Source organism: Aspergillus novofumigatus, assembly GCF_002847465.1.
Source record: "Aspergillus novofumigatus IBT 16806 chromosome Unknown P174scaffold_9, whole genome shotgun sequence".
Classification (NCBI taxonomy): domain Eukaryota; kingdom Fungi; phylum Ascomycota; class Eurotiomycetes; order Eurotiales; family Aspergillaceae; genus Aspergillus; species Aspergillus novofumigatus.
The window spans coordinates 1,051,250-1,069,236 of record NW_020194282.1 but is presented as its reverse complement, the minus strand read 5'-3'; the positions used below and the strand labels follow the sequence as shown (position 1 = coordinate 1,069,236).

Sequence of the window (17,987 nt, the reverse complement as noted above, 5' to 3'; positions counted from 1 at the left end):
TACACCATGTATATTAGTAAAAAACCTTCTAATTACTCTACACTAGCAGTCCCTGGCTTTCTCATAGCAGAACTAATAGAGTATAATTCTATAATTAATAAGATGACTGCTCTTAAAAAAGCTAATATAAAGTCTGTAAAGGAGAATATAGTAAAGAGAAAGACTACCTTAGTAAATAGTATATAATATAATTTACTAGTTAAATTCTCTTATTAAGAGAATTTAGTAGATTAACTAATCTTACTTAGATCTAGCAGGTAAATAACCTAAGCATAATTTAGCTATTATAAGTTCTGCTGCTGGTAGTTCCGGTGCTGGTGGTTCTGGTGGTAGTGCTAGTAGTGGTGCAGGTAGTTCTACTAGTAGTAGTTCTACTAGTGCTGGCCTGTCTTAATTACTACTAATATTTTTTTATTAGACCTTTCATAGGGAATCTCTAGTGTTAAGTTAATTTTAGGGGTTTTAGGTAGTTTATCATTCTTTAAGTATGCAATCTCTTATTAGGAGATTTAAGGATCAGCAGGAGTAGGTTATTTAGTATCCTTGGTCGGTGTCTGGATTGTATTCTCAATGTGCCCTCTGTTCTGGGTTCCCACCAACCTAGTCCTGATGCCCTCTTTGATCGACCATTCTGGGAAGAGAGTGCTGTTACTGATTTTCCACACCTTGAGCTTTTAAACACCTTTGACTGGATTGACTGGGACGGAGTCTAGCCGAGGCTGCGGGATTGTAGACTCAAATCTACGAGACTATATGGTACGGCATAATGGATCTGGATGGCGCCGAGCTGTATTTTCAATAAGTGCGCATGTGGCGAGTATTACGTCTGAATTGGGGAGGAGATAATCTCTAGGTCCAGGCGGGAAAAGTCCTGTTTCTTTCGCACCAGATAGAATTTGGAATGCCGGTAGCAATGAGCATATCAACCCCTCGGTTTAACATTGGACATGCAACAAAACCAGAGTCCTTCTTTGGCCACAGGGACGAGTCGGTCGCTATTTGGATCTTCCCTTAAGAAGACTGGCGAAGAAGAGGAGAACGCCCGTCGTACCGATGGTGAGCCCTGAGTATAGCTGAACCCCTAGATACGATCGCGTATCGTCCAGGATGGCGCCTGCAACCGGCGCACCGCACAGAGATCCAAAACCACACAGCAGAGAGCACATTCCCGTTTGAGTTCCAAGTGTCTGGAGATTCGGTGTCAAGGTCGTCAATGCAACCGCCGGGAGGGAGACGAAAGCGCCGGAGAAAAAGCCGTACAAGATGGCCAACGCTATTAGGCCGCCGGCGTTGGAGATGGCTATCCAGCAGAGCGAAAGAATGCCGCTGATGATTGCACTTCCCAGAAGAATATTTAAGGGACCAAAGCGCAAGCCAAGAAGGCCAGGGACAATCCGACCCGGGACTGAGGCGGCATTTAGGATCGAGACAAGGTAGAATGCAAGAGTCTCTCCCATGGCATGCTTTTGGATAGCATACGCTTCAATGTAGAAGATGGGGTTGAAGAAGCCGATATAGCCAAAGAACATCGCCGTACAGAACAGGGTATATGGGACCTCCTTGAACGCAGAGAATTCGATCAAAATGCGCCTTTGCTTTGGAACCTGGCGAACGCGCATGACGCTGAGTGAGAACGATATCGTTGCAAGAACCAGGAAACCCAGTACGCGAGTGGCCCATCCAAATCCGATATGAGGCTGCAGCTGCCGAAAGACAATTGGGTATAATACTCCTCCAAGGCTGCTTCCAGATGCGGCAACGGCCGTGGCAATCGCTCTGCGAGATGAGAAGTATTGTGGAATAATCGCCACAGAGGGAATATACAGGCATCCACTGCCAACGCCAACGCAGAAGGCTTGGGCAAGGAGCACCTGCCAGTAATCCGTGCACACGCTCAAGGCCATGAAGCCAACCCACAATCAGGACAGATCCTGTAGCCACCAAGACGTAAAAGTATCCCGCATCGTAGAGAGGGCCCGTGATTACACCGACCACGAGCAAGAGAAATGCCTGTATGGCGCCAACCCAGGAAATATTCGAGCTGGACTGGTTCTTCAGCAGTCCGATTTGGTAGTAAGTTTGGAAGACACCGAACGTGTTCACCGTTCCCCTAGTGTATGGAAGTCCTCCGTTAGTGATGTAAACCTCGACGGTAATCTCAGGACAGGTGCCATGAATTGAAAAACAGGAAAAAAGACCCTGCCACCTGTAGCCAGGCCTGCAGACCCCCATTTACAGGCGCACTGTACACAGTTTCTTCTGTAGCATCAGACCTAGCCTGCTGCTCTTCAGGGGAAGCGTCGCTTTGCGGGGGCGCCATTCTGATTTTTCAGTCGAAAGGCAGAACGTCTGATTTCGATCGATATATCACTAAGGAGTAATACTCAGGAAGTGCACGAAATGGTAGGTTCTGTACTATTCTCACTTCTTAAGATAAAGAAACCGTCCGGTCACCCAGGTGCGGCTTCGGCTCTCGGGTTCGGATTAAACTTGGCACATCAATGGAAGTATTCAGCAGTGCGTGTTGATGTATAGGCCTACTGCCTTCTACTAATCTTCTTAATTATTCTGCATCTGAGTGTGTTTGCCAAGAGCACAACCCATTTGATGACTCTGCAGACAAGAAGGCTTTTGTTCTTTTCCCTTTTTGTATCGACAAGACTCCAGCAAGGAACCTACATTCGGATAAGCCAGTATACAGATAACCGTATATATTCTTCTACTCCTCACTGTTCCTGCAGGCAGATGATATTATGATTCTGCTCCAGACGGACATGGCATCATGCAATACTGCCGACTTACATCCTCAAGAACTAGATAATAACATTATCCAAATCACAAGATTTACAGACTAGGAGTACCATACACTGAAGTAATAGAACCTTAATAGTCTCATTGATTTTACAGATTGCATCCTAGAAAGATCACCTACGATGTGATACATAGTATAGACAACTAAGCCTGGGTGACCAAGGCTGACTTCCAAGTCTTCCAAAAGTTGCTGGACGAAGTGAAGATAAAGGAAATTATTCCCTGGACCTCTTCATCATAGTGATTGCAGTCGTGAGCCAATCCGGGATACCCAGACGCCGGAGCTTCCTCCTCTTCGTCGTACTTGTTGGGCTCGTACAAAGAACCTGACGGAAGTTCCACCTTAATCATTTTAGCCTCACTGGGAGTGCCCGCGCCATTCATGGCAAAAAGCATATACCACCCTGGAAGGATAATACCAGCGTCGTCAGGGAGCCGAGCGGCGTACTTGTTCTGAGGCAACGGCTTGAGGTCGAGAGGAATACGACGCTGGTCGGTGTTGACGGTGTGGGTGGTAGTTCCGACACGGACCAAGGAGGCAGACTTAATTTCCGAGTCTGTCTGGAATCTCAATACCTGGCCGACGGGGACTCTCGCACCTCCATTGATGACATTGATGATCTCCGGACGGGTGGCTCTCTGGCCGTCGGCCGTGAAGAGGTATGGTGGAGTGAAGATCTCAGCGTCATAGTGGTTAGCCGAGCAATTACCGCAGAGACCACCGCCACCGTTGAGAACGGTAGCATCTGGCAGCAACATGGAGATACTGTGGTAGACTCGCTTGATGTTGTTGCGGCTCAGCTTCACGAAAGTGTCTGTCTCGGGATCATAGACTTCCGGCGTGAAATTGATGTCTCCTTCGTGGAAGGGCTTGCCCCAGATCTGGCCACCAGCAATAAAGACCTTCCCATCCGGAAGGACAACTGAGGTGTGGAAAACACGCTGGTAGTTCATTCCGCCTTCGCCTGTCCCATCGGGGCCTTTGCCGGCCACCTCGACCTTGGGTGCTTGATAGGGATCTCCCAGAGTGATGACATGGGCATTCTTGGAACCGTAGGAGCCGTCGTAGTGGCGCTGGCCACCGAACGTGAGGATCTTGCCCTTGGTGGCATCGTACATGACGGCGCTCCCAGACATGGAGTCATGGTCGTCTTTGCGTCTTCCGGCCTCTTTCACGGAACCCTTGATTCTGCCCTTGTAATCTTTGGCGTCAACGTTGAACCAATGCATCATCTTACTGGGACCAGCCTGGAAGACACTCGCATCCTTCCAGCCAAACAGCCAGCCGTGGTTATCGGCCCGCCATGCACCCAGACGGTCGTCGGTCATCATCGGCTCGACCTTGGCGCCGGGACGTCTTTCCCACTTTGCATTCTCCCCAGGAATGTAGACCTCACCATTCTTTTCGATCTTGTCCCCGCCGCTCCAGGACCCTCCAATGGTAAAAATGCGGCCGTCAGAGAGGGTTGTCGAAGCGTGATAGCCACGAGGAACCGCCATGCTGGGGCCTTTCACCCACGCCGTGCCATTGTACACACTGGTGCGACCAGAGTCAGCACCACCACTGACGACGATGTTGCCGTCGATGTCCATGGAGGTACCCGGGCAGAACATGTCGTGCTTGGTTTCAAAGACCTCACGCTGCGTGATGATGCCGTCGCGGTTCATGGTGGTCGTCAGGGTCTTACCACCGGGGGAGGCGAAGAACTGGTCATCAGCCCAGGCCGACCACATGATAATGTCACCATGTTGTTCGACCGCAGCGGACACGGGAACAATTGGTAGATTGATTGTGGGACCCCAAACGCCCTTGCTGGGCTCGTCCTCGGGGAAAGTGCCTTCGTTGTAGGAGTAAACGGCAAGGTTGACGATAGAAATCGGCCCATTCTTGATCTGCGACCGGTTGGAACAGGATTCGGTCTCGGCAATGAGCTTGACAAAACGAGCAGGTTTGGGGATAAAGGCCGACATCTTGGGACTTTTGTTTGATCCCCAAGTACCGTATGCGACTTCGGTCCAGTTTGCGCCGTCCTGAGACAGTGAGATACGGTGTGCACCAATCTGGCCACGCTCAACACTCTTCTCCAGACGAGGCAGCATCGTCAGACCGGAAACGTAGTACTCTTTGCGCAGATCGACGACGATCCAGGGAGCCTCCCCTTCTTGGGTAGGGTCGCTAAGCCAGTATCTTTCGCCCCGGTCGTCAATGGCAAATTCGCACTCGTTGCCTTCGTACTGGCTGGAGCACTGGACCTTCCAGTTCTCACTGGAGTTCTTTGCATTGGTTTTGGGGATAAGGTCCGAGTCGGGAGGAGGAGACTGGTATTTGATTCTGCCAGACACTGATTGGGCAATCTCAACGCGCTGCGCTTCGGAGGATTCATAGGAAAATTCAGCGGGTTTGAAGGCCTCGACAGCCACTGCCCCCAGGAGGAGACCATGTATCCACTGGAACTTCATTGTGATGCAGGTGAAAGTCCTGCGAGAGTGGATGGCATGAAAGAGTGAAAAGGAAATTGCTTATAAATGACAGCCGGATGGGAAGCATCAACAACCGCGCGCCATACGTAATGTCGGTGGCTGCCACGGCGGTTGGGATGCAGCTCGCTACCAACACCTGTTCGCTTTGGGATCGTCGGTGGATTTGGGCTGAGATTTGATGAGATTGATCTTTCAGCTCCTATACCATCACTTGTGGCCCAGTATGAAGTTTAGTGCTGAGAATCCTTCCTTGTTGGGATTGTATTGCATTTCTAGTCCCCAGTATCTCCACTTTTGCGTTGATCGCAAGCTGCGTCATCACGGAAAGGTCTATAGCCTGACTGCATGTCGACGATATATGGTAGAGGGTATGTCTTATATGGGTACACAATCGATTCACTCGGCGTATAGGTATGGTGTAGTCCTGTACTGATCGTATGTTGGGTCCGAAGCAAGTACGTGCCACGGTACCAGCAATCTGGTAAGAACTGCGGAAATCCTAAGATACCGAGTGTGGATGATCCGCTTGGCCGTGAACTCGGCAAACCTGCTTCCTCGGCGATTTTCTTTTACGCTTGAGATCGCCCTTCCCTAGTGGCTGACTGGCTGACGATCACTGCTGATCATGGTTCTAGTTGACCCTTTGTATGATTCTATCATACGCCACGAACTCCCAAGTGGATCTGCTCAGCTCCACCATGCGGACGGCTCGGTCCTGCCATCCTTTGCTTCCAGTTCCATGTATCTATCATATTGAGGTGAGAGTTTGGTTCACAGGCTGTCATATATATAATCCATCTGATTGGCTATTGTCGAAAGTCATATCACCAGATGCGGATATCTCCGTACTCTTGCTTTCTATGATATTGATATGCAACAAGATCGGGCAATAGCGTCTGCAGGCATTACATTGGACTCCACTATCCCCACTGTTTCAGCTGAAGAAATGCTGCAGTCTGTGCTGATGATGATCCGAATTACTAACAATCGGGATACTAATCTATGGAGTGTGATTAGTGCGATCTCAGACACCGAGATCCGCCAGATCAGCGTATAATCATACACCCTCCTCACCGTCACCACATATGGATGACGGACTAATCGCATTGGACGTCATCCTCACAGCAGCAGGAGGGGGGGATCAACACGCCGCACATACGACAGATCCGCTTGGGCGTGCGGAGTAAGGATTTGCATCGAGAAGATCCTCACTTTGTCTGGGTCGAGGAATCCACAAATCATGATCTGTTCATTTATCGATTGCTTTAGGCCGTGATGTATGATGCAGTTTCCTTTATTCAATGGATGGATGGTGGGAGGCCAAGGAGGGGGAGCTGAGCTGATCCTGGTGATGAAATCAAATACTCGCCCTCAGCCTGAATACAGACATAAAAGGGGCCACCAGTACTCAGAGTGCGGGAGCAGAAACTCATTCCCTTTACACTCTCCAGAGTACGCATAGATCAAAATGCCTGTCGACAAGCAAGAGCGAGTGGTCGACACTGACAACATCCAGGGAAGCATCTGGCCCCGTCTCCCCAAGTACTATGAATCCTACCTCTTTTTTAAGATCACCAATAAAGAGAGGTTCAGAATACACCTCAGAGATATCCTTGACAATGGGGAGGTCACCACCGGCACTCAATGCGAGGACCACCTGAAGTCAACTGGTGAGCTAGAAGAAGCATGTGCAAGCTCCCGACGTGATATTCCCGAAGCAGACCGGAAGCCTTTTACCGCAGTGAACATCGCCTTCTCCCACATGGGCCTGCTCAAGGTTCGCTGCTCTCTCTTCAATTACGTACTGGTTTGATAGCTGTGTATATTGATATTTTGGCACTTTCTCAGGTGGAGCCTCCTGAAGTTGAAGCGAAATTTGCCGCGGCTCTTGAAAAGGATCCGGATGATTATTGCAGGGATAGGATCAACGAAGGTCTTTTTGAAAAAGGAATGTTCGATGACCTCGTCTACGAAGGTGCCGATAGCCCTGCTGCTTTGCATCCGGACTTCAGGGCTCCTCCTGAAAACGAAACCAAGCAAGGCTTTAAACGTTGGGAGTGGAGAGTCGACGGTGTTTTCATTGTCGCTGCCCACACTGCGAAAGCTGTGCGCAAGAAGGTTTATGATCTGGAGGATGCCTTCAATGTTGGGGATGCGAATCGGGCCAGTATGAAGATTGCCTTCAGAAGAGATGGCCAACAGCGTCCTGGTGCAAATCGTGGCAAAGAGCAGTACGGTTTCTCCTACTTTCATTTTATTGTCTATGAATGGTGCTGATTCTGTAGCTTTGGTTATGAGGATCACATCTCTCAACCAAGGATTAAAGGCCTGGATGATCCCCCAGCCAAGGGTGAACCTCATGCCTGTCCCCCTGGGTATGCCAGACCCTGTTTATAGCTTGATTGTGAAATTGCCCGTTAACAGGACTTAGGTACATCTTTCTGGGCCACAAAGGTGATCCCAATATGAAAAGAGGCCCTGAGTGGGCTAAGGAGGGCAGTTTCCTCGTCTTTCGTCAGCTCGACCAAAAGGTTCCCGAATTTGAAAGGTTCCTCGAGGAGTGGGCGCCGAAAGTCCCAGGGACCAACTACAAGGGACCCAATGGTCCTGCCAAGCTGGGTGCTCATTTGATGGGACGATGGAAGAGCGGTAAGCCCACCATCCCCATATCATATTTTGATCCACCGACTAGCAAGAACTAATCGACAATCCAGGAGCTCCCGTCGCCAAAGCCCTCGATGAGGACAATCTAGACTTGGCATTCGACAACAAGTTCGATTTCCGACCCAAGAAGAGCATCAAAGGTTGTCCGTTTGCCGCTCACATCCGCAAGATGCGTCCTCGAGCCGATAAGAAACGTGATGTTGGGACTGAAGAGGACGGTGATACCACGGAGCTTCCAGAGCCAGACAGTGACGAGTCTGAGGCTGAAGGACAAGAGGAGGATGCTAGTGTCATCCTCCGCCGCGGTATCACCTTTGGTCCTGAACTCACCGACCAGGAAAAGCAGGAGAGAAGGACAATCGAACAACGCGGGATCTACTTTACGTGCTACCAGAGTCTTATTCGGGACGGGTTCAACTTCCTCATGACACGTAAGTTTACCATTTACATTCAACCATCCGGGATCTGCTTACCATGATAACAAATATAGGCTGGGCGAGTAACTCGTCCTTCCCTGAGTACAAGACCAAGACTTTCCCCGACGGACCTGGTATGGACCCCTTCGTCAACCAGAGACTCCGATCCGATCATCCCGAGGGTCACATCAGTTTATATGATGGAAGCAATCAAGACAAGACTGTTAAGCTTAATCTTGGTATCAGTCCGTGGGTTGACCAGAAAGGTGGTGAATACTTCTTCACTCCTTCCATCAAGGCTTTAAGGGAGCAGTTTTCAACTGCCATTCCGGTCAAATAGGCTAATCTCAAGCTCCAAGGAAGACTCCGCCGGGATTTATTTACACGTGAAGATCGCTCATTTAGAAAAGTGAAATAACTAGGCAGTAGAATTAAACAGGACCACATCTGAGACATTGACTCTTTCAAAGTGCAGCGTAAGGAATCATAATCCTATAGAATGTGGAGGACAACCAGCAGATACGTAAAGTTTATATATTTAGATTTATACACTCGTCAGGTACTCGATTTGCAACAGTTAAAATGTCGGATCTAAGATGTCCTAAGAGAATCAACAGAAGATATGGACAGAGAAAGAGACAGAAAAAACTTGTGTCTAAAATAAATGACCTTCCAACTCCGTCCAAGAGAGGTGTCAATCTCGTATACGGAGGTGTGGTGCAAAACTCATTAGCTGCTAGTAATCTTGGCATTTCCACTTACATAGCCATACACTAAAATTACTATAGAGATCTATACTCATTCCAAAACAATGGTTTTTAACTTCTCTATCTATCAACTCTTGGCCAAAAAAAGAAATTTGAAGCTATACAGAACCCCCTTTTCTCTCTCTAAGATGAATTCAGCACGTTCTTCCCCTACTATTCATATTTTCAACCTGCCTGCCTCCTCAAAGCCCTCCTCGAAGCCCTCGAAGCCATCAAAGATGCGTGGATCTTATCATCCAGTCACTGTACGCGTGCAGGCCCTGACTTTGGCCTACTGTGGTGTTGATATCAAGCATATTGAGGCTACAACTGGCATGCCTCGCCAGACAATTCAATACTGGATTAAGAAAGCCAGGGAACGCGGCTACAATCCAGAGATAGATCCACGCATCTTACCAGTTTACGTCGAAGATGGCAAGCGTACGGGACGTCCAAAGGAGATTACTGAAGCAACTGAACAAGCTATTCTTGAATCTATTAGCAAGGATCGAAATGGGCGTGAGAAATCTTCTGAAATTCTAGCATTTGAAGCTGGTATCTCTTATTCTTCTGTTTTACGCATTCTTAAGCGGCATGGCTATAAAGCAGTCAAACAAACTACAAAACCAGGCCTTACTGATGAGATGAAGCAGAAAAGATTACAGTTTTGCCTTGCCCATAAAGACTGGACCCTCGAAGACTGGAAAAACGTGATATGGACTGATGAAACCTCTGTTTCTCTTGGACAACGGCGTGGAGCAATCCATGTTTGGCGTACAAAAGATGAGAAAAATAATCCCACGGTTATACGGCGGCGTTGGAAGGGGACTTCTGATTTTATGGTTTGGGGAGCATTTTCTTATGATAAGAAGGGTCCTCTTCATATCTGGGCTCCAGAAACAGCTCAAGATAAGAAGCGTGCTGAGCAAGAGATTACTCTTTTAAATCAACAGCTTGAGCCTATCCGGCAGGCAGAATGGGAGCTTAATACTAGTATGGCGCGTTTAAAACTTCGGAATGGAAGAGCACCTGGCCGTGCACCTATCTGGAAGTGGAATAAGAAGAATGGCTTACTCTCTCGGGATTCAAAGGGAGGTGTTGACTGGTACAGATACTATAAGGTAGTATTCTCTTTCTCTATGGTTTCTACTAAGAATTTAAGAACTAATAGCTTTCTTTACTGTCTTTATAGGAAGTCCTTCTCCCTAAGCTTATTCCTTTTGCTCAAGAATGTGCAATCGAACGACCAAACACAATTGTCCTTGAAGATGGAGCTCCAGCTCACCGTCATCAATTCCAGCAGACTATATACAATATCAAGGGGGTCCAGAAGATCATGGATTGGCCAGGGAACTCCCCTGATCTTAATGCTATTGAGCCAGCCTGGCCATGGCTCAAACGGCGTACAACTTCTCGAGGGGCACCCCGCGATAAGAAGACAGGGAAGGAGGCATGGATAAAGGCATGGAATGATCTTCCACAGGAGCATATTCAGTGGTGGATTGAGCGTCTTATACGCCATATCGAGGTTATCATTGAGTTGGAAGGGGGTAATGAATATCAAGAGGGCCGAACTGGCAAAGATAATCGTGATTGGAAGGGCCATCGAGCAAAGGGTACTATCTCTTATAGACAAGATATTGGAGATCTAGCCTGGGAAGATATTGCTGTTTGAATAGCTTCAATATTTGATTCTTAGGAGTTGGAATTAATCGAAGTTAGCTACCATATAAATTACTATGTAAGGCTGCTCGGTCTTATTACCCTGCCAAGCTTACTAGCGGCTAATGAGTTTTGCACCACACCTCCGTACATCAGGTGCCAAGGATGGAACACGAGTGCCAAGAACGGAAGTTGATTCTGCATATCCTCAAATTAACCATCTAGAATCCTAGATCATGTGATTGGCAAGTCAGGGGCTTTTTACTTTGCGAGGAGCGACTGAGAGTAAGCCAACAACAACGCCTGACAGAAGTCGGGATCACACACAAGGCCCCAAGACCTGCAAAGAGCACTCGACTGTATATAGTTCTCTTTTGAACTTGAGATACATGCCCCAAGATTCTCCCACCATGCCACGAAAAAGGAAGTCCACAATTGATGCAGGCCAGCTTAGAAGAAGCGGCAGGTCAAAGCGAATAGCAGTCGATCAGGGCTGTTCCAGTACCGGCAGCCAAAGCAGTCCCAACCTGGATCCTTTCGCCCGTATGCATAGAGATGTTGTGAATCTCATCTTACATTATCTCTCACTTCCGGATCTCGCTTGTTGCGAGTGTGTGTGCAAAGGTTGGAGAGACACCATCCACTGGTGGGTAGCAGCATTTGGATTCCATGTCCATTTTCCGCATATTATCTGGGATCTCCAACGAGAGTCAAACATGGCAATCTGGGAGGCGTTCAAAGTCCAAGGTCGGTATTTATTTAGTCTATTGTACATGCTGATGCAATCCACACACAATAAGTCAAAAGATACTGATTTGTGCACCTTTCCTCACTCACAGCCCGTCAACAACATTGCATTCGGTCAGGAAAACCATCATCAATGCAAGAGTTCAGCTTCCGGAGTTACTATGATATGACCATCGTGGGAAACTTTGTAGCTGGTCAGAGTAGCACACATGAACAAACTGTATCTTGGCATCAACTTGCTGTTCCCGGTGGCGCAGTTGTGCATACTAAAGAAGTTGCCCTCAAGAAGGTCTGGAGGGTTCATGTGGTCCTGATGTACCTTGAGATGAATCAGGAGGGCCTTTTACTCCTGCGGCTCGGGGAGACAGGGAAACACCGTGCCAGGTGCGTATAATAAAGATCATATAGTACAACTTAAATGTCACTGACCAGGTCCGCTAATTCTCACGATCTCGATTAGAAGTGCTATCTATTCGCCCATTGATGGCAAAACTGTGTGGCGGCAAGACCACAGGCACAATGACCCAAGGTATGGTGTTCCAGGCGAGCTCACTCCGCTCTTAATAGGGAGGTCTGTCCTGCATTGCGCGAGACGGGGCTCAAACCGTGACACTTTTGATCTTGTTGGCATCGACTTCCGAGCCAGCAACCCCACTGTTATTTACGAGTCATCCGTCGTCGGGGCAAGAAACTGGGCCCAGAACAAATCTTGCAGACGGCTTGTACTCATTGGTGAGCAGCATGAGCTTGTGGTGCTAAGTGGTAATGAGCAGTGGGTGGGAACGGGGACGATTTCGATTCTTAATGGCGAAAATGGCCAGCTTCTCTTCCAGTTCGACGGTGGGCCCGCCCATTTCCATGGCCGTAAACTAGTGGCGCAGCCGACTATCAACCAGTTTTCGATACAAACAGTGCCAGCACGCGTCCGGCTGGGCGATGCTGTACAGCCCTGGGAAGCCCATGCAGAAGCAGTACGGGACTTTATTATCATGCAGACGTTTTCATTCGCTTTTTCTGGGTCTGACAGCAGCAGCATCAGCATACTCAGATTGGGCACAGATGTGGTTCTCAGCCCATGCAGTAATCACATGATTGCCATTCAGCCCTTTGCAAAAGTAGCCGTCGCGCTACAGTCCGACGATAACAGCATTCTGAGCGACCGGATTCTGAGCTACTCACTTGTCGAAGCAAACGAAACCAGTCTCATTCAGATGGCGGAGGCAGTGCTGAAAGCATCATGTCCTCCGAATTCGGCACCCCCGAACTTGCGTCACTGTTTCATTCTCCAGGAACCGGGACCAAAATCAGTGTCGGGTCATCATTAAGCCAACCGGGACCGCTGGCCCCTGCGCCAGCTATTCGAATGCGTTCCCTCGAGGGTTTTGTCGATGGTGGATGCCTTTTGTTGGAAGCTTCTGAGGCCCAAGTTTTGCTGAAGTTCTAGGTGGATCTTTCAACCGTAACTGCGCTTCAATTCCCGCAGAATTGACACAATTGTGAGTGTACGGTGAGTATCATACAGAGCTGGTGCCTATGGATCCTGCAGGGATTGATTAGTTGGTATTCTGCCTGGCAGTGCTGCTGCAACAGATGCTTATGTACAGGGAACTCCCTTTTCTACTGTAGTATTTATTATCAGTGGTCTGCGTGCAACCATAGGAGAAAACTAAAAGTCCACATTGTAGCTATAGTCCGCTGTCGAATTAGCCTGTCCTTCGCTGTAAACTGTCACTGCTTAGTCCATCATTCAACTGTCATAGACATGGACTCGGTTCTGGTCGTCACCGTCATTCTCTCGTTAATCAACTTGAGCATCTCAGCCCTCTTCTGCTCTTCATCCGGTATCTGACTTATCGCTGCAAGCCTTTCCTTGAATTCCTTCCCCTTTTCTTCTTCGACACGAGCTGCCTCCTCGTCTGCTTCGTCACTATCAGTCAATCCAACAGTACCAGCGGTCTTGACAACGATGTCTTCTTCAAGCGGGTTGTCTTCTTCAAGCAGGTTGTCCTCTTCTTCCATTCGCTTCCTCTCCTCTTCCCGCTGTTTCTTCTCGGCTTCTTTGTCGATCTTCTCCTCTCCGATCATGTTCCCGCTCTCATCATACACGGGTCTGAAGTACTCAACTCCGGTCTGGTTTCCGTTCTCATCGTAAACGAATCTGCAGTACTCGGTACCGCCCGCGGCCAGTTTTTGGACCTTCTTGAGTGGCTGGATTCGTTTCCAAGGTCAGATCAGGTCAAAAGCATCCGACCTAGACACTTACATTCTTACGGAGGACTTGGATAGTGTGAAGCCTGTAGATAGGTCCGGAGTACGAGACGACGTATGCTATGTCGTCCTTGATGAAGTCAGAACTGGAACCATAGCTCAAGGCTTCGGAGAACAAACCTCATCGGCTTTGTACGTTGACCAGCCCTCAATGTTGGCCTTTGCAAGGGACGATCCACTACCTCCAATGTTCCCAACACCGGTGGCTCCAAGGTCCAAACCCGCGCTGGTGTCCCGGCTATGGGCGCTTTGCATAGTAATGGCACACTCCTGGGTTGACCACGTCTTTTGGATAGCCCACAGTCCGTACTCTTTGATATCAGTACCATGGACGGAGCTCACAAGAGCCTTGGCATTTTTCTTGACCCATTTCTCAATCGGCTGTGTGTAAGGGTTCTCAAAACCTTCGTTTACCACTACCTGCTCGGTGATAAGTGCCGCTTTGCCGGTCTTGCCCCATTTGTTCTTTGCATTAGCCGATACATCCATAGGGGCAGCAGTCAGGGCCCCTGAAAGTCCTCCAGTGAGCCCGAAGCTTGCTTCAGCTTCACTTCCCGAGGACCTGGTTTTCCACATGCTTTCATCTGGTTTTGCACGCCGCAGGGGCTGATCAAGCCCTGTGAATCCCTTGCTTTCAGGATCTCCAGGCACGGAAATATCGGTAATCAGGTTCCACTTTCCGTGACTGTCGAAGTACCCGATCGATCCGGGGTGGAGCTTACTAAATGGTTGAGGTTTATATAGATAGTGGCCATCGCCATTAGGCTCCATGAGCTTGGCATACTCCTCGTAGACGCTGATAGTCATTGTGAGAGAGGAAAATGAGCGCGCGTTGAGGTGACTGAATTGTTTTTCTTCCCAGACCGCGGGGTAGCACACTTTCATAAGTTTGTGCTTTGTGTGTGGGGGTGGGTACCTGAGTCGGATCATAGTCAAATTGGCAAAGAATTTCGTATATGACCTTGTGATAAATCCTCAGTCGGATGCTAATGCAATTAGGATCAACAACATGCAGGATGGTCACCAGCACCTCTGTTCAATTATGCTTTCCTAGCGATCCTGTGGTCGTCACCTGTGTGCTGCGTTGGATCTCGTCGACGAGAGTGGAACCCTGTTAAGTTGCCAAGGTATTCATTTAGCCACATAGGTTCAGACTTGAGGCCTGAATGCGGGCTTCTACCTAGATACTATTTGCTTTCCTCTTGCTGAGACATGACGATCAGTGGAGAGGTGGGTCATAGCTCAGCCCGCCACTTACGCGCAGCAGCCGATGATCCTACAAACATCAAAATGGTAATAGCCAATCAATCTGCCTTACAGTACATATCCAACTAGGAGCTGTCCTGAATGAGAGAGGTTATCTCGTCATCTGTCAGTTAGGTGCCCTGGTGGCTAGGATTTATTGTTTAGTGTTGAGAAATTACTTTGTTACAGAAGTTCCCTTTTTAGATACACAACCTGGTGATAGATCGGAAACTAGATGCCTGTACGGAGTAGCCAGGGCATGAACCCATGGGGCCATGCCGATCAGAAAGAGGGGCCAAAATGATTGCACAGCTTTCACGAAGTATTTCTGGAAGAATTCTGGGTAGAAGCATCTATTGAAATATAAGACCACTAGGCTAAAAAGGTGTCCGGACATGATTCCCATCAGTCTAGGGTCTCATATCCATACTTATATTTTTCAACAGCATCTCAGCACGAGGTGAACCACCGGCAACATGTCATCCCCAAGCCATTGGAACATAGTATCTCCGGGTGCCGAAGACACTCTGTAGACGGAGAACTGGAACAGCTGGGTGAAGGCAAAGTGGTTCATTCTGATCATCACAATACATAAGTTTTACTTAGCAGACCTGTACCATCTGAAACTTTGTACAGTGCAGTCATACTAGCATCTTGCAGCCCTGGACAGCGATCTCTCGTACCCGGAACCCCTTAAACAGATCACCTCCAGACTAGTTACAAAAAGAGGTCCCCCACTGGTGGGTAGATGAGCAGGCGACGATGTCAGGCGACCCACACGACGCACCTTAGATCCGCGGTGACGGGTAGCAGCAGAATCGCCGTTCGAAGAATGGAACTCATAATCGTCCGAGAATTATATTGTAGTTGGTTATTGGTACGGCTTGAGTGTCCAGCCATTGCGTGAACAGGTCCGCAAAGGCGTCCCGGACGATGGGGTCAGATGAAGGACAGTGGAAGAAAAGACCGCCTTCGCTCTGGCTGATCGAGGTGAGTCTTGTACCTGAATGGACTTTCTGAAGATGCTCCGTCATGTCGGATACGACCGAGTCTATGATAGGGATGGGCACAGCAAGTTTAATATGAATCTCGTCTTTGTTTTCTGAATCCATGCTTTATCATTGACAGAGTGCGAAGGCTTGGTTTTATATTGTGGTTTCCTCTCGATCTCTGATTCTCAGATAAGCTCAAATATCCATACTTATGGGCTGGGTGACAACAGGCCTAGGTAATTTGGACGTCAATGGCGTCGTACTGCTTTCTTGGAAGATGTTAGTGCTTACAGTGCCTAGGTGCCTGCTGCCCAGCGAGGGGAATCGCATTTGCCCTTTTTAGGATATGAGGCGGCGCCAATATTACTTTGTTGTAAAGGAAAAGTACTACGTGCATGATAAAAGGTGTATGGGCCTATTTCACTAAGCAAATTTTACTCTGCTAGAAGCTGAGATCATGTACTAAGCATCAAGATGGGGCATGACCAAGTGCTTTTCTCCTTTTGTAGCAACCAAAACAGCGTGACGGAAGTGACATGTGGTGGTGATCGTGAATGGATCAATATATGCAAGTGCTTGTTGAATAGTATTTGATACCTTTACATAGAGTGATTGCGTGGCAACATCTTTAGTAGACAGCGTAAATGCAGCCACATTGTACTTTTTTCAGCCAGCCATTCCAAGGTAGGCCAGGGTATCAGCATATTTGTGCCAAACCAAGGCAAAATTACAAGATTGCTTCGTCTTGGAGGTAGACATGCAGGGTTGACATTCTTTGACCTCAGTTAGCCTGGGAAAATAACCTTGCTATTGAGAAACAAACAGGTACACCGTGCACGTCCTAGTCAGAAAGATTCCCCCTCAAATGCCGCCAAGATGAACAATTGGCGGGTCTTCCAAGCCACTAATGATGCCTTTTGGCTGATTGGTTCTCTTTGTTTATTAAGGCAGAAGTCCATGTATTTTATTTTCTGTATTCTTCTGTATTGACGTTCGATCTAATCAGATTAGGGCATGATTATGGGGCGCGGGAGACCCACAAATTATTCCCCTTTGGCAGCATTCGGGGGAAATAGCTGGCGGATGTTGCCCGTCTTGGCTATTGTGGCTTGAGAGCCTCGCCACCCTAATGGCCTGCTCATGTCAAGCGCATTGTGTGTCACTAGCAGGGCCCCTTCGCTATGCACAGCCGTCAGCGGCGTCATCGTTTATCACCGTCTGATCGACCTCCTGTACACAGTCAGTTATCTCGGCATGGCTACCATCTGTAGAACAAGATGGACGTCAACCGATTAGAAGTCGCTCATCTTATAATGATCAGTGTGCATACAGGGCACGAGAAACACTAGTTCATGTCTTGGTAGACTGCCCACCGTTAAAGTCGCCTAGGCAAGAGCTGCGGAGGAAAGTCAGGGACGTGTTCAGCAGCATGTTAACTCTGCCAGGAGGTGGTAATGAAGGCAAGGCAAGTAGATTACCTCACAAGCCAGTACAATTAAAGCTGTGCTGGACTTTGCAGAGGCATTACAACAATTCCAATTTTCAGGTGTTAAGAGGGCAGCCTAACAACGAGAACAGCAATTAGGTTATGATAGGCCTTAACAAGGCTCTAAGTTCATTTTCATCGCCTCCTTAGTTATTGAAGTTTCTGGATGGCGCAGAATCAGGAGGTCGATTCATGGCGCAAAAGAGTCAATACAGTGGAGGCTCTACAGAACGACATCTACAGAACAGCCGGAGTAAGTAAATTACAATCAACAAGCATGGATGTAAAGGGCAGTATACCGGACAAAAGTCCTCAACTGGTAAGGACGAGCAGCTGTAAATAGAGCTGGTGATAATAGGGTCAAGTCTGGAACGAGGCTGAATGTACTTGCAGGGCAGAAGGATTAGATCTTACTTTTTTTGTTAAAAGCTATAGGTTGAGTGCTGAATTAAATATATAATATAGATTA

The 17,987-nt window shown here is 48.2% G+C and overlaps 7 protein-coding genes across 7 annotated transcripts; 3 read left to right on the top strand and 4 right to left on the bottom strand.

Moving 5' to 3' along the window:
• Nucleotides 1–995: 995 nt before the first annotated feature.
• On the bottom strand, nt 996–2,320 carry P174DRAFT_425061 (putative MFS monocarboxylate transporter; the record flags this gene model as incomplete). The annotated part of the gene is made up of 3 exons (XM_024825252.1): nt 996–1,871; nt 1,918–2,110; nt 2,199–2,320. 3 exons carry the CDS (start codon nt 2,318–2,320, stop codon nt 996–998), a joined length of 1,191 nt encoding a protein of 396 aa, XP_024678492.1.
• A 635-nt stretch (nt 2,321–2,955) lies between these two features.
• On the bottom strand, nt 2,956–5,271 carry P174DRAFT_378241 (putative galactose oxidase; the record flags this gene model as incomplete). Its single annotated transcript, XM_024822814.1, has 1 exon — nt 2,956–5,271. One exon carries the CDS (start codon nt 5,269–5,271, stop codon nt 2,956–2,958), a length of 2,316 nt encoding a protein of 771 aa, XP_024678491.1.
• A 1,489-nt stretch (nt 5,272–6,760) lies between these two features.
• Nucleotides 6,761–8,712, top strand: P174DRAFT_378018 (Dyp-type peroxidase; the record flags this gene model as incomplete). Its single annotated transcript, XM_024822794.1, has 6 exons — nt 6,761–7,069; nt 7,141–7,523; nt 7,578–7,667; nt 7,724–7,941; nt 8,007–8,387; nt 8,447–8,712. 6 exons carry the CDS (start codon nt 6,761–6,763, stop codon nt 8,710–8,712), a joined length of 1,647 nt encoding a protein of 548 aa, XP_024678490.1.
• A 645-nt stretch (nt 8,713–9,357) lies between these two features.
• Nucleotides 9,358–9,672, top strand: P174DRAFT_378162 (uncharacterized protein; the record flags this gene model as incomplete). The annotated part of the gene is made up of 1 exon (XM_024822808.1): nt 9,358–9,672. A coding segment is annotated over one exon (315 nt), but the record flags the coding sequence as incomplete, so codon positions are not given.
• A 1,616-nt stretch (nt 9,673–11,288) lies between these two features.
• Nucleotides 11,289–13,161, top strand: P174DRAFT_454861 (uncharacterized protein). The gene is made up of 3 exons (XM_024829271.1): nt 11,289–11,527; nt 11,620–11,911; nt 11,988–13,161. Exons 1-3 carry the CDS (start codon nt 11,326–11,328, stop codon nt 12,850–12,852), a joined length of 1,359 nt encoding a protein of 452 aa, XP_024678488.1. The 5' UTR covers nt 11,289–11,325; the 3' UTR covers nt 12,853–13,161.
• Nucleotides 13,162–13,270: 109 nt separating this feature from the next.
• On the bottom strand, nt 13,271–14,602 carry P174DRAFT_378430 (uncharacterized protein; the record flags this gene model as incomplete). The annotated part of the gene is made up of 3 exons (XM_024822833.1): nt 13,271–13,735; nt 13,791–13,865; nt 13,916–14,602. The coding sequence occupies 3 exons, from the start codon at nt 14,600–14,602 to the stop codon at nt 13,271–13,273; spliced, it is 1,227 nt and encodes a 408-aa protein (XP_024678487.1).
• A 996-nt stretch (nt 14,603–15,598) lies between these two features.
• P174DRAFT_445748 (uncharacterized protein) lies at nt 15,599–16,196 on the bottom strand. The gene has a single exon (XM_024828406.1). It carries the CDS (start codon nt 16,150–16,152, stop codon nt 15,880–15,882), a length of 273 nt encoding a protein of 90 aa, XP_024678486.1. The 5' UTR covers nt 16,153–16,196; the 3' UTR covers nt 15,599–15,879.
• Between the last annotated feature and the right edge of the window lie 1,791 nt (nt 16,197–17,987).